The 13,719-nt window shown below is 36.8% G+C and overlaps 1 protein-coding gene across 1 annotated transcript in view; it reads left to right on the forward strand.

The window, feature by feature from the left end:
* Window positions 1-9,503, forward strand: part of TBC1D19 (TBC1 domain family member 19) — a 59,332-nt gene extending 49,829 nt beyond the window's left edge. The window contains exons 15-21 of the mRNA XM_009635572.2: window positions 1,138-1,182; window positions 2,488-2,520; window positions 4,957-5,066; window positions 6,302-6,393; window positions 7,138-7,253; window positions 8,242-8,312; window positions 9,335-9,503. Coding sequence (XP_009633867.1) covers window positions 1,138-1,182; window positions 2,488-2,520; window positions 4,957-5,066; window positions 6,302-6,393; window positions 7,138-7,253; window positions 8,242-8,312; window positions 9,335-9,409 — 542 coding nt within the window. The 3' untranslated portion in view covers window positions 9,410-9,503. The remainder of the gene's footprint in view (window positions 1-1,137; window positions 1,183-2,487; window positions 2,521-4,956; window positions 5,067-6,301; window positions 6,394-7,137; window positions 7,254-8,241; window positions 8,313-9,334) is intronic.
* Window positions 9,504-13,719: the final 4,216 nt, after the last annotated feature.

The following is a 13,719-nucleotide window of genomic DNA, read 5'->3' on the forward strand; positions in this document are numbered from 1 at the left end:
TAAATCCAAAAGGCTTGTAGGTCCTATTTTTGGCTAGTTTTCCAAGAGATGTGCTTTATACTAAAAATATCCTTCCAGACTACAACTCCCTGCTGCACAGCAAGCAAGCTATTGAAAGGAAAAGGAAAAAAGTATTTTTTAGTTTAATGAAACAACTGATTTCTGTAATTGGAAAATACTGGATTTTATTTTCATGGGGTAGCAGGCAAGAGCTTTGCAGGTTAATTTTGAATTTAATTCAGTCAATTCATGCTACTGGAAAATATCTAAGTCCAGATTTCATTGAACCTGACAAAAGTTGCCCATGCTAAATTCTTCTGTGTAGAGTGAACAAAATAAACAGAGATCTAAAAGATCTCTAAATATTCTATAAACTTTCATGTAAGTAATTAAATTTTCTAATTCGATTTTCTAATTTTAAAACTAAAATAAGTAGGTTTTAATTAGTAGTAATTACACTTAAAAACACTTTTATATTTCTAAATACATTTTTAATTTTTTAATAGTGGATTTTAAATTATTAGGTTCTATAGTTCATATGTTCATTTTGAAAGGAAGATAAAAAATTATATATGGTCAGTCTATACTATCAGTGATTGTCTTGACTTAATTAATCCTTTGTATCCAATGGATTACTTAAACATTTTTTGTTATATCAAAGCTGTATCATCCATCTAGCTCTCTATTACAGGCTTAATGAAGCCTTGAATATTTTGTATCTGTTCTTATATCTTTTTACATGCCTTTCCTGTCCCTAGGTCAGTCTGCCACAGCATGGCAGACTTATCCCCTTAACCTTATCCCCTCACAGAGCTTCACGGTCTTCAAGGTCTGAAGCAAACACCTTTAGAGCTCCTAAGACGCACCCAAATAAAATCTCTACATGGTAGCATTGCTGAAATCTTCTTCCTCTCTTTTGCTCATTGTCATCCTCCCTTACTGGTGCCGCATTTTAGTTTTATGTCTGACACTACCTGTCCTATTGCATTGCTTGCTTGTTTTAGGCAATATCAAATGGTCAGTAATGTAATTAGTTATGATTTTTATAATCATAACTTAGAATCTATCTTTTTAATTTAAATCTTTACACTTTTTAACAATTTAATCACATTTTAATTGTGGTTTGATGATTCACAGGAAAACTCGGAATGGAAGAGTATGCTGTTTTCTATCCTCCAAATGGTAAGAATTATACTATTGCCTCCTCTAGTGGTAGATTGGAAAGATACAGGATTTTTTTTCTCAAATACGCGATAACTTCTTTTTCTGTTACAAATTATGTTTTGCTGTTCTGTGAAATTCATTAATTTAAAGGAGTAAACTGGACTGAAGCTACTCCAAAACCACATTCAGCCTGGTGTTAGTAGTCACGTACGGAGTTTGTCTATGTGTGTGGGAAGGAGAAGGAAAACAACTTCTGGTGCAGCAGCTTGTATTCCAGTCTTGTACCACCACTTAGAGGATCTGGGTGATACATGCTGAAGCTGTCTGACCCCCAGCTTCTCAGTACTCAACAAACCACACCTTAAAGTCTTTTCCTTTCAAAATTTGTGCTCACTTTAAAAGGTCAGACATAACTAATCTATATTAAGTTAATATCATTGCTGTTGTTGTTACTTCAGTTATTAAAATTCTTTTTCTCAGCTCTTATTTTGACCATTTCAATCCCTGTCTATTGAAATCCTTTCCCTGGTTTTGCTCTGCATTTGTATTTAAGTTCAAGCTCTTTGCTCTTGCTTTCAAGGCCTTATACCACCAATCTTAAACCTGTGTCTCTGGCTTTTTTTATGTCTTCAGTGTTCCAGTAGTGTCAGTTGTGGCACATACTTTTGTTCCCCCTTCTTTCATTTTTGCCTGCACAATTCTTTGCAGCTTTGTAGCCGTGAAGCATTGTCCTTATCACCTTTTGCCAAAGCAGCTCCCTCTTACCGGTCCTATATGAAAATTAATGAATGGGAGCTAAGATGAGCTGGAAAGGAGGAGAGAACCGTCATGGTACAACTGCCAAGTCCTCTAAATGTTTTATCTGAGTGGTACATGAATTACTAGAGGTCTTGGTCTCCTTTTTCCCTGCTCCCTCCTTGTCAGTACATGACATTTATGGGTTGTCATTTATCTGAAATTAGGTTCTGATTTCAGCAAAGCTTATACGTAGCATCCTGCTCCCTCCTTGTCAGTGCATGACATTTATAGGTTCTGATTTCAGCAAAGCTTATACGTAGCAACTTCATGGAAACAGAGCTTTACTTGGCTGTCTAGGAGCTATAGCATGTGTTTAAGCATGTAGCTGGTTGTACTGCAGTAAATGATACAATTCCTGTACTTAAATATTTACAAGATTGAGATCTAAGACTGCAGGTGCCATAACAAGGAAATATTTTATTTCTATGGTAGGCAGAATACAATTCAGAAACTTGGGGGGAAAATACATTTTTTTTTACATGGATAAAAAGAATTATAAAAGAAAAAAATATTTTTGTTTTACAGGTGTAATTCCTTTTCATGGCTTTTCTATGTATGGTAAGTGTGATTCTCATAAACTCTTAAAACCTCAGAATTGCTTTTTATCATATTGCAGTTTAAAGCTGTATGTACTTCTGCAACTTTTAAACATGTGTGTTCTATTTCTTTGTGTATGAAGGCTGTTGTATATAATTTAAAAAATTCCAGGCTGTTTCTATTTACTTATATTACAGCTCATTACTGTGCGGGAGTTCCTTCTCTGAGAGCTGACAGCTGAGCTATACATCTTAATGTATATGAATACAGTGATAAAGTCTGTTGACGGAGTTCTCTTTTCTTGTGTTTCACCTCTGGGTAGACCAACTTACCTGAGAAAAGAGTTTTTCGAAACAGGAGCTAGGTGAAAGGCCTGTTGCTGTATCCATTTGCCTAGAACAGGTGTTAAAGGGGCATTCAATGATAGAATGGTTACTACTTTACTGCCCAGAGGAAAGCTCAAATATCAACAAGGTTTCTAGGAAAAGAGCAGAAAAATCTCCTTGGGTCTCAGATATAACAAGGCAGCTAGTACAGAGAGAGTCCAGCAGTGTGAGACTATGTGTTACAGCTTTCCATTTTTTTTCCTTTGATTTATCAAAGGTGTTTGTAGCATCACAGGGCAAGCAGATTTTAAGATTACACTTCAAATACTAATAAGAAAGGTTAATGATCACACAATCATTAAAATCGGGCGATTTAAATATGAAATGCGAAATTGAACCTGAGTAGGGAATCTAAGTCTCTGAAGTAATGAACAGCTTATTTAGAATCTCTTCCTTTGGTACTCACTAGGAAGCTTTCACTTCTTCTGTGTGAAATGGCTTTTCAAAATGTTTGTATTTGACTCTGCCCTTGCGAACAGCGTCTCTCAAACTGGGCGTGAGCTTCTTCCCTCCCTCCTGTCCTCTCTTTTTGCAAGGGCTCAGAATATGCTGGTTGTGAGAAGGAGGGAGGCTGAAAAGCAAGGCAGCAGAAACACTAGTGTAACTCCAGGCTGTCGGTAAGGTAGCTGGGACCAAGCAGAGCATCCTGTATATTCCATCCTGTACTGCTCTCGGAGGAAGTATCTGGGTCCTCATGTAAATCTTACACACTTTTGCATGTTCACATCCATTCACTCGTACGGTGCCAACTGTGAGGCACTGTTCTGTTATCCTCCTGGCCTTTATGTACATAGGCACGCTGCCAGCTCTTCCACCTCCATCTTCAGTCCTTAAAAACACACACACTAGTAACACCGTCTGCTTTTCTTACCCCTGCGTAAATACACATTTCTGGGAACATCTCACCCTACCTTAGCACTCCACCTCTCATACACATACGCCATTATTTTCTATTAAGCCATCTTCTCTGATATATACATATATGCAAATGGATTCACACATGCATACACCCATATATCACCTGCATACACCCATATATAAATGTACATATATCAATGTATATATATATCTGTATCCAAACAAATGTATCCATATCCCTATCTTTGTGTAAATCTGGAAGGGAAGGTGAATGTAGAGATAGAGACTATAGATAGATAGAGAGAGTGTGTGTTAAAATGTAAGCTGTCATCTAGAATGAATGCGCCTGTAAAACAAGGCAGGAGCTGTGGTGAGTGAGCTGGCAGATGAAAAGGCTGTTTACAGAAATGTACGTAGAACAACTGTCTGTGAAACATGCTTTGAATGAATGGAGTAGAAACTGGGGGGCACTGATTATGTTTGTGCAGCGTATACATACAATAGATTTATCTATATACTAGACTTTTACGAGAACAAAAAAGGAACTGATTGAAAAAAAGTTTGAGAACTGCTGCTTTACAAATGTAGCCAACTGTTATTTTGAAACAGGTATATTAAAAGACTTCTAAACAGTAAAGTAGCAAATGTCCATGTTTTTCAGATCTTATAAGAAGTAAACAGGTCTCTATCAATCAGTCATACTTATGTGGTATTATTGTGGCAACCAAAAGCTTTTTTTTTTTTAATATTTTAATTTTCACAACACCCATCTTCAAGCACTAAACTTGTTCCAGTCTTATAAATGGGGAACCAATTCGGAGACGGTCACTAGCCCAAGAGCACGTTGGAAGTTACAGACAGTTGAATCAAAACCTTGCACTGTTCAACATATCATTGCCCTACACCCCAGAGAAGCTATCCTTAAAGCGTATTTCTTACGCTTAGGAAGCCAGCACTGTAGTAAACAGGTTCTGATTAGATTCTTGAAATATATAGAACTATTACCTAGAATGTATTGTATTAGCTTTCTTTTTACATCAGATGATAGACTCTATTATAAAATATCTCTTTCTCAGTAATTTGTTTAGTATTGTTTTTGTAAATTGTACTACTATAAATTACTTGGGTTTCCTCATACTTCATGCACTTAATCATTGAACTCTTTCAGCAGTTTTACAGTGTTGAGTCAATTATAATTCTTTTATCCTTTCAGTTGCTCCACTTTGTTTTCTGTACCATGAACCTTCCAAATTGTATCAGATATTCCGTGAGATGTATGTGCGTTTTTTCTTCAGACTCCATTCCATCTCTTCTCATCCCTCTGTAAGTTCATTAGAAATTAAAACCCACTCACTTTTTATTCTGTTTGCTATACAACAATAATATACAGTGGCATGATTTTCTATGCAATTGAAATATATTGATACACTGCAGGCAAGCTTGGAAAGAATATTAGGTAACTCCGGTTTGAATATTTTTGTTTTCTACGTCAATGGTAGTCTTTGCTATAGAATATCATGTACTTTAAAATAGCACAGTTCTCATTTTATGAGGGTTTTTTTTTTTTTTGAGAGTCAAGTCTTATGTAATAGGTTTCTCAGTTCAGTAAGTCACATAAATGCTTACTTGCTCTCATTTTAATCAGTAACATGTAAATGCACACACTTTAGTGTTTTCTGAGGTAGAGGAACTAAAATATAGTCATGTATATATAGATATTTTTTCAGTAATACTTAGTTAACGTCTGTTTCTTTAACTCAAGTATCTTTGTGTCACAGCACATGGTTTTTAGCAGTACTAGATGGATTTTAAATAATTTAGTTATGTTTATGACCAGGACCAGCTGTCTTGAATGCAAGAATTGTAGAAATTTGCTTATCTTCTATTTCTGAAGAATAAAACGATTCTTTTTTTTTTTCTTTCTCCTTCACAAAGTGCTGAATAGTTACATTACTTTTTAACAACATTTTCTGGTTAAAATAAAATCCTTTCCTCGATATACCATTTCAAGGCTGTGCATTGTGTTTTCAGTCATTAATAGCAGGCAAACTGGTCAGACAGAAATCTTTCCATTTTCCTGGTAATTTTTAGAAGAGATTTTAATATGTGTTTACATTTAACTTTTTGTAATTATCCCCATTGCTGTTTGTTTCTAGTTATCAGAGATGTATTATTTCTCACATCCTCTGTTTTTTAGTGTACATGTAGTGCAACTGAGCTCTATTTCATCAAAGTGAAAATATTTCAAGTAGGTCATATTATAATAACCGCACTAATTACTTAGAACCTGACATACAAATACCATAAGTAACTTACAGTTGAAAGGGACTATCAAAATACATTATGTTGCTAATACATACATAGAATTGTAGGAGCAAGGCTTTAGTGACTGAAGGCATTAGAGCTACTGGTGTCTGGCTTATGTGAGCTATCTATTCTGTCATTAATAGTGTTTTATTGCTTGAATTAAAAATTCATGCATACTTACATGCTGATACTGTTTTCTCAGATGTGACAGGATGAGTGTTAGTATTCAGGATATGATCTTGTTTCATTAGGGCATTGTGTCATTGTGTTTGCTGTTTGAGACTCTTCTACAAACCCATCTGCCCCAGCTCTTTTATCACCTTCGAGAAATTGGGGCTCAGCCGTAAGTACTCCTTTCTGACTTGCTACAGGTGTTGCAGATCCATTGTTCTGAAAATGCTGTTCTGTAGTATTTTAATTTAAAAGCTATGGGAAATTATTCAAAAGTGCAAACATCAGTGTGCTATTTTTTCCTTGAAAGTCAGTTGGAGTCCTTTGTCTAACCTGCGTATATGAGCTTTGTGCATGTCTTCTGTACGTTCTGTGAAGAAGAAAGAATTCCTCTATGAGAAACACTGCATTATTCAGCTAAGATTCAGTTATTCACGGCAGATCTGATGGAACTTAAGTGATTTATTTCCTAGGAGCAGAAGCCGAAGAGATATGCTAGTTACAGCAGAAGCTACTGGAAGGGGAGAGAGAGCAAGAGGCTGTCATTCTATAGTGTACTCATGGCACCAAGTGCAATAAGACCTGAAAGTCTTACTGTTATAATTGGTATCCATCATAACGGCATAATAGCAGAAAGGATGAAACACTGGGGGTGATAATGGCTGAGGATCCCTCTAATGTGGTTGTCTGGTCAGAAAATTTTAATGATATTAGTACTTTGTCAAATGAGATGCTAAATAGTTTTCTGATGGCTGTTGCAAAGGAAAATATTGATTATTAATGCAGCAAGAGAAAGTCGCTATTCCTCCTGGAAGAGAAATGCAGAAGAATAATAAAATATTTTCACTTTATAGACGATCTGTCTGATCATTATGAGACAGAAATATAACAACTACTTTTTATCACTTGTTTGCAGGCTACGAATTTCATTTAAATGGATGGTACGGGCATTTTCTGGTTATTTAGCTACAGATCAGCTCTTGCTTCTGTGGGACAGGATCCTGGGCTACAACTCTCTAGAAATTCTTGCTGGTAATAGAGCTATTTTTACAAAATGTGTTAAGTCCTGGTGGATGTAAGGCAAATACATGTTCGCTTCAATGTGTTTTGTGACAAGAAGAAAATAGTTAATCTTTGAATGTTGAAAGCCGATTACATACATGTCAAAGAGTATAACTTTTAGAAAACTAGAATTACATAAATAGTGCACCTCTAACAAAAATATGTGAGGTATTTTGTTTTTATGACAGCACTTCAAAAATCCTAAGTGCTCTGTGAACAGAACATAGGATGTTCTTTCAGCTTCAGTGGTAACAATAAATGAGTTTATCATGTTTCACAAAATACAAGATTCATGTTACTCCTTTATGGTGAGTACTTCAGTACTTACAGCAACTGAGAATTCCCCAGATTTTGCTGGATTTCTTTTTTCAAAACCCACCTTTTAAGAGACTTTGAAAGTCTTGTACTTACTTTTTATAAACAAAATTCTGTCCTGAGTTTTATGCAAGGTTTTAGGTGGGGGTTCTGAGGAAAACATGTATCTTCAGTTGGGTCAGATTTTAAATACAGAGTAGGTGAAGAGAAGCGGTAAGGTTTTGGTTCTATTTGTACATGTAAGACAGCCATGTAGAGATATACAATTATATAAGATAGTACAAAATAAATAAACTTTTTTTAATGTTATATAGTATTAACAACTGAAATATTGCTGTTTAACTAAATTAAAATTATTGGCTTAGAAATAAACTAACTGTAAATCACCTCGTTCCTTTTAATTAAAAGCTAGTCACCTTTAAACTCAAGCATTTTCACTCGGACTTTTCTGAAAGAATGTTGTGTTTTTCATATTTGTTTTAAAGAATAGCCAAAGAAACTCAAACACAGCCGTCCATTGTATATTATTCTTCAGAATCAAAATAATTACTCTAAGGGAGTGAAAGTTGGTATTTTACGTCAAGATTAATTCTAACCACTAATTAACAGGTTAGCAACTTAAATATTGGGCATTTTCTTTCAGTCCTGGCAGCTGCTGTGTTTGCTTTCCGAGCAGTCAACCTGATGGAGGTGACATCACTGGCTGCAGCTGAAGTAAGGATAAGTTTCCGTTAGGGGAGATTGAAATAGTTTCTGATGCTTTGCCAACAAGAGTAACTTAAGCTTCACATGGCACGTGGTACATAGTGCAAATCCTTCTGCCTAAATTCTTACCTTAGGTAAAAAACTAAGGAAATTGTAAACATGCAGTACATAATACTGCTTTTCTGGAGTAAAAGGGAAATTAAAAGAGTATATTTGCTACAAAAATGCAATGTTATTAAATTATTTTGTACAATCAGATTTTTTTTTTCTATTTTAGTATATAACCTATGTTTGTGGGATATATTATTTTTGTAAATATTGTGGAGGTTTGTACCTTTTTTCTCAGTGCATTTTAATGTAGTTGCTTCTGTGCTTTTTGGTAGTACAAAATTTTACAAGATTATTTTTGTCAATATTGAATCTGAAATTTCAGTGTGAGTTCTGTCCTTTTACAGATGGGAAATGAAGAAAATTAAGTCATTAAGATTAAGATTATTATTGTTTATCTCTAGTAATTTGTTAAAATGTATTTTTCCCAAAAATCTAGAGATGTATTTTTTTCAAATTTTGAGACCTTGTGATGTCTCTTTCTCTCTTTTTTTTTTTTTTTTTTTTTTGAATCTGAATTTATGAGAAGACATTTATTTGAGTCATTACTTTGGACTTACTTCACAAGTACTAGCCAAGCCACAGGATAAGGATTCTTAATTCCCAATTATTTTTAGAAGCAAGTTGAAATGTTAGACCCCTTATTCACCCATGATGCCATGTATATTTGAAGTAAGGCTAAAGGCTAAAATAAAGTTACTTGGTTTATATACATAAACATACGTTTTTTTCTTTGAAATTTAGCCTGAAAAATAATACAATAAGGCACTAACATAAAACGACATAATTTGTTTCTAGCCAGGTCTGAATCTAATTATTGTTAGTATTGTAGTATTTAAATCTTTTTGTGACTTCTTGACTTTCTTTAAAGAAATTTGATTCAAATGTCAAGTTTAACAAGCCTTTTTGGTTTTTTATCCTAGGCTGTACTTGCTGACCTTTCAACCCTGAAAGTTATGCCTCTACTTCAAATCTTCTTGTTCGCTACTGTCACTTGATCTGCTTCAACAGTACTGGTACCACAATTCCAGTCTTTTTTGAGAAGCTAATCATCAACTATGCAATGTCTGCATAAAACCAAAATGAAGCTGTATGTATAATACCAATTTAGAAATCATGACCTTAACATTTTCTAACTGAAAACAATAACTTCGCACACAAGTGTGTGCAGTGCATGCTACTGAACTTCACCCTAACAGCAATGGTTATCACTTGAACATTAAGAATTACTACTTGTGCAAATAAACAATATGAATCAGTGTCTAAAATGCATGTAATGTTACATTAAATAAAGTAAATGTAATTCGTGATCTGAGCATTGTGACGTTAATGTCAGAGTTGTAAAAGCTCTCTTTTAATATGAAAAGACTTTTTCAAGCTCACAGCTTAAGAAGGCATCAGCTCAAATACCGTCAACTGAGGGACAAAAAATACTTGCAAGAATTTTTTCTCATTTTCTAAGAGAAAGGTAGGATCATACACCAGTTCTGTTGTCTCTATCTTTTTTATTCTCTTCACAGAATTTTTCTCCATCTTCTTTCTCATCTTAGCTACTTCCGTTTATTCTTTTTGTATGCAGAGATGTAGTCACGCATTCCCCATTCATCTACAGTTAGGTATACAGCTATCTCGGACGTCTTCTGAGCTCCTACCCAGAGTCCCATCAAAGGCCCCGTGCTGTAAAATGCATTCCCCTGCAGAGAAGGCCCGAGCATAGCTTCCTTCAGGACTTGTTGGAGCCGGTCCTTACATGAGCCAAACTATTCCCCTAAGAACGATGCCAAGAGTCCTTTTGCCGTGCTCCACGCCCTCTCTGGGTGAGCAATGCTATGCCTCTGCCAGTTTTCCAGCCTGATTCAACAGCTCAGGCTTCAGTTCAGAATCCAAACTCGTATCAATGTGCGACGGATTGTCACTACGCTGTCAGGCTGGCTCGTCGTCTGTTAGTGACCGTACCTTTTTGCGAGGTCTTTCAGGTTTTTCCACTGATTTGTTCAATACCAAAGTTGGAATCAATGATCTGATTTGATTAAGCATATCTTAATACCTGAAAAAGGATCAAAGTCAAAAGAACGTAACAGGTGATATAGCCACTGCATTTGTTGTAGGACAGTGATCTTTGCCTAATTTACATGTATGTAGTTGTCATCATTTGTCATACATACTGAATGTATGACAGCAAAACATGAATCTTTCATAGGTTGCTCAAAAGTTGTCTGAAAAGCGTTCTAAGCTGTAATCTCAGATAAGGTTATGAGCTTTATGTCTGTGATTCTCGTCTCAGGATAACGTAGTAAGAAACTTACTGAACTTTTATAGACTGCTAGTAGATTTCTAAGGCTAATTTTAAAAACGGTGAAGTTGTGGACTCATTATGATCACTTCTTATATAAAGAACCAAACTGCTTAACAGATATGATGTATTGAATGAGAATGTTTGGGGAAATTTTGTTCTGGATAGCAAAGAAAATGGATCTTATCCTTAATATTTGCAAGAAATGGTATCAACTGTTTAACTAGAGGCTTTTCCATGACATCTACTTTTTAAAAGGAGGACATATGACAGCTTTTGTCTTTACAGCAAGTATTACCCTGTTTTGTATATGGGGAATGGAGGCATAGAAAGATCAAGTGATTTGCTAAAGATTACAGCGTAAATTCCTAAAAGATGTGAGCAGTCTCTCCCGAACTCCTGTTTAACTTCAGGATGTTCCATTCGTGTGTTAACCACAAGACCTTATTTCATCTTCAGAACAACACATAATGCTCATCTACCTCTACAAATGCAGCGTTTTGCAGTTTTTAAAATCTCTAAGTCTGGGTAGCGGTTTAGAAATTCCAATGTTACAAAGCAGTCAAAAGAACTGTTGCTCAGTAAGGTCGTGACAAGATTACCATGGCTTTTTGGGGAATTACAAGTATTTACTAAATAGCAAGGGAGATTCCCCAGAGGCCTGCTGACCCTTTGATTCCCATTGCTCTGCGCAAGTACATTGTGCAGAATCTGAACAGTATCCTAACCCGTTCCTTTTTGAGCGATTTTTTTTCTCTTTTTTTTCATTTTCAATAGTTTTGAAAATGTTCTAAGTAGGGAGAAAGAGCGACTGTTGGGTTCCTGTTTGAACAAGCAGTTCTGTGACTAACAGAATGCGGTCTGTTTTCCTCTGACTTGGCATCTCGTTACTCATCCTAAAACCTGGCATCTCCCTTGTGTCCCTTCTACCTTCCCCACTGGAGCACTTGAACTCTTCCTGACCTCCACCCTCCTTTCTCCGGGCGGCTGGACCAGGCATCTTATGCCCTGTGGCTCTTGTGGACCAGCATGCATCGCCGGCAAGGCCGCTGGCGCTGACTGCCCTGGTGGGCTGCTCCGTGGGCCTGGGGTGACGCCGTACTTCAGGGTTGGCCAGAGGCTTCATGGATGGGATGTGGCTCTTGAGCCAGGTATCCTATGGACCAGCTGCAGCAGCGAATCTCTTGAAGACCTCTGCTGCCTTTTGTCAGGGGTTTAAGTTGACTTTTTTGAGACACGGAAAGATGCACATGTGTGCAGAGACACATGTATGCAGGAATAATGAGTATAATTGCTTTAACAATGAGATTAAGGTGAGATTAAAAATGAACCACATCCTCTCCTTAGACTTCAACTATATGGTTAGATTTCTATCTTTTTTAAATCTATTTTTAAAAGCTGCTTTTACTGAAGATGTATTGTTTTCATGTTCCCCTCAGTTTATTATTTTAGTTCCAACAAAATACTGCGTTTCAGATTCTGGCTGATGCTTGTATTTTTAATCTCACTTGCTTAAATAACACTCCTTCATTTCAACTATTTTTTTAAAATATGAAAATAAATGGTTTCTGTCTTACAGCTCGATACTTCTCTTGTATACGTAGGTAGTATCAATTATTTAAGTTTTAATTCTTTAACTTTAGAGACCAATTCAAACCTGTTGATGTCTGTAATCTGTGATTTGACTTCACAGTTCCTAAAACTCCTTTTGCATTTCTGCTGTTCTAAGTGATGGCCAGATTTTGATAGTAGAATCATATCTAAATTGATAATTACATTGATTTAAACAGGCTCAGCTGAATCTTCAGTGGCTCAGTTTAGCCAAATTGTTTTTCTTGGTCTGCTCCTCCCTATTGAAATCAATATAAACAGACATTTCAGTACAAGAACGAATTGTCTCCATATTTATAGATAAAGATCGATTTTTTTTTTTGCTGCTTAATTTAGGATTCTGGCTATGGTCTGTCAAAGATTTCTTGTAATGTCAAATAGACTGTTTAAAAAACGCAAATGTAAATAGGCTTGTACCCACATTATCCTCATTCAGTACTTCCAAAAATATATCAAAACTTAAACCTTGATGGCTGGTTAATGGAACAATTGAATAACTAGAACACTTTCTACTTTTTAGTGGAATTTTTTTTTTGTCATAGTAACAAATTTTATTATGAGAAATCGAGAGGGTGTGCAGACTGTAATACAGTTAGATATCCCAGTAAAGGGAAAAGGCTGGAAAGAGACACCAGTTTATGGTACATTTCTACTCGTTATCAGAAACCAGCAAAAAAAATATGCCCAAGCATATCCTTCTCTTACTGTCGTGTAATGAATTTTATAAAATTCTTCCAACCAGACTGAAGGGATTTCATTAAACAGAATTGCTGTATAAAGATCAGTTAGGGGAAAGCAATTTAGTGAGCTGCTTATTAACTCTAATAAGAGATTATTTAAAAGATACTGAAATATACTGCAGAACTGTAGGGCTGTATCTCCCGTGAGGAAGGGGAAGAGCCTTTCCCCATACTTTCGCAAATCGGTGCGGTATATTCTGTCCGGTTCCTCACATTCTATGTGAGGAAAGGGCGGAGGGAGGGAGGATGCAGCAGGGGTGGTGGGAGCTCCAGGCTCTTCCTTTTCCCTCCTTTCCTAAAGGCCATTCCTGTCCATGCCTGGCTGCTGGCAGATGCCGCTGCACCGGCTGCTTTCATCCCCAAAGCCCACACCGGAAAGGCAATTAGCTGAAGCGCATATTTGAGATCAACGGGGCTTTGTGTTTTGTACGGCCGGCTACAGCTGGCTTCCTCCGGCCCCCAGAAACCCGCCGCGTGTGCAGTTACTGGGCCGGGGAAGGCAGCGGGGCCAGGGCCAGAATCAGGGCTGGGACAGGGGCCAGGGCAGAACCAGGGCTGGGACAAGGACCAGGGCCAAGGCGGGGCCAGGGCCAAGGCAGGGCCGGGGCCAGGCCAGGGGCCAGGGCCAAGGCGAGGTCCTCTGGGGAATGGCTGGTGGGAGGGG

This window comes from Egretta garzetta, unplaced genomic scaffold (genome assembly GCF_000687185.1).
Source record: "Egretta garzetta isolate BGI_Z169 unplaced genomic scaffold, ASM68718v1 scaffold843, whole genome shotgun sequence".
In the NCBI taxonomy this organism is placed as follows: Eukaryota; Metazoa; Chordata; class Aves; order Pelecaniformes; family Ardeidae; genus Egretta; species Egretta garzetta.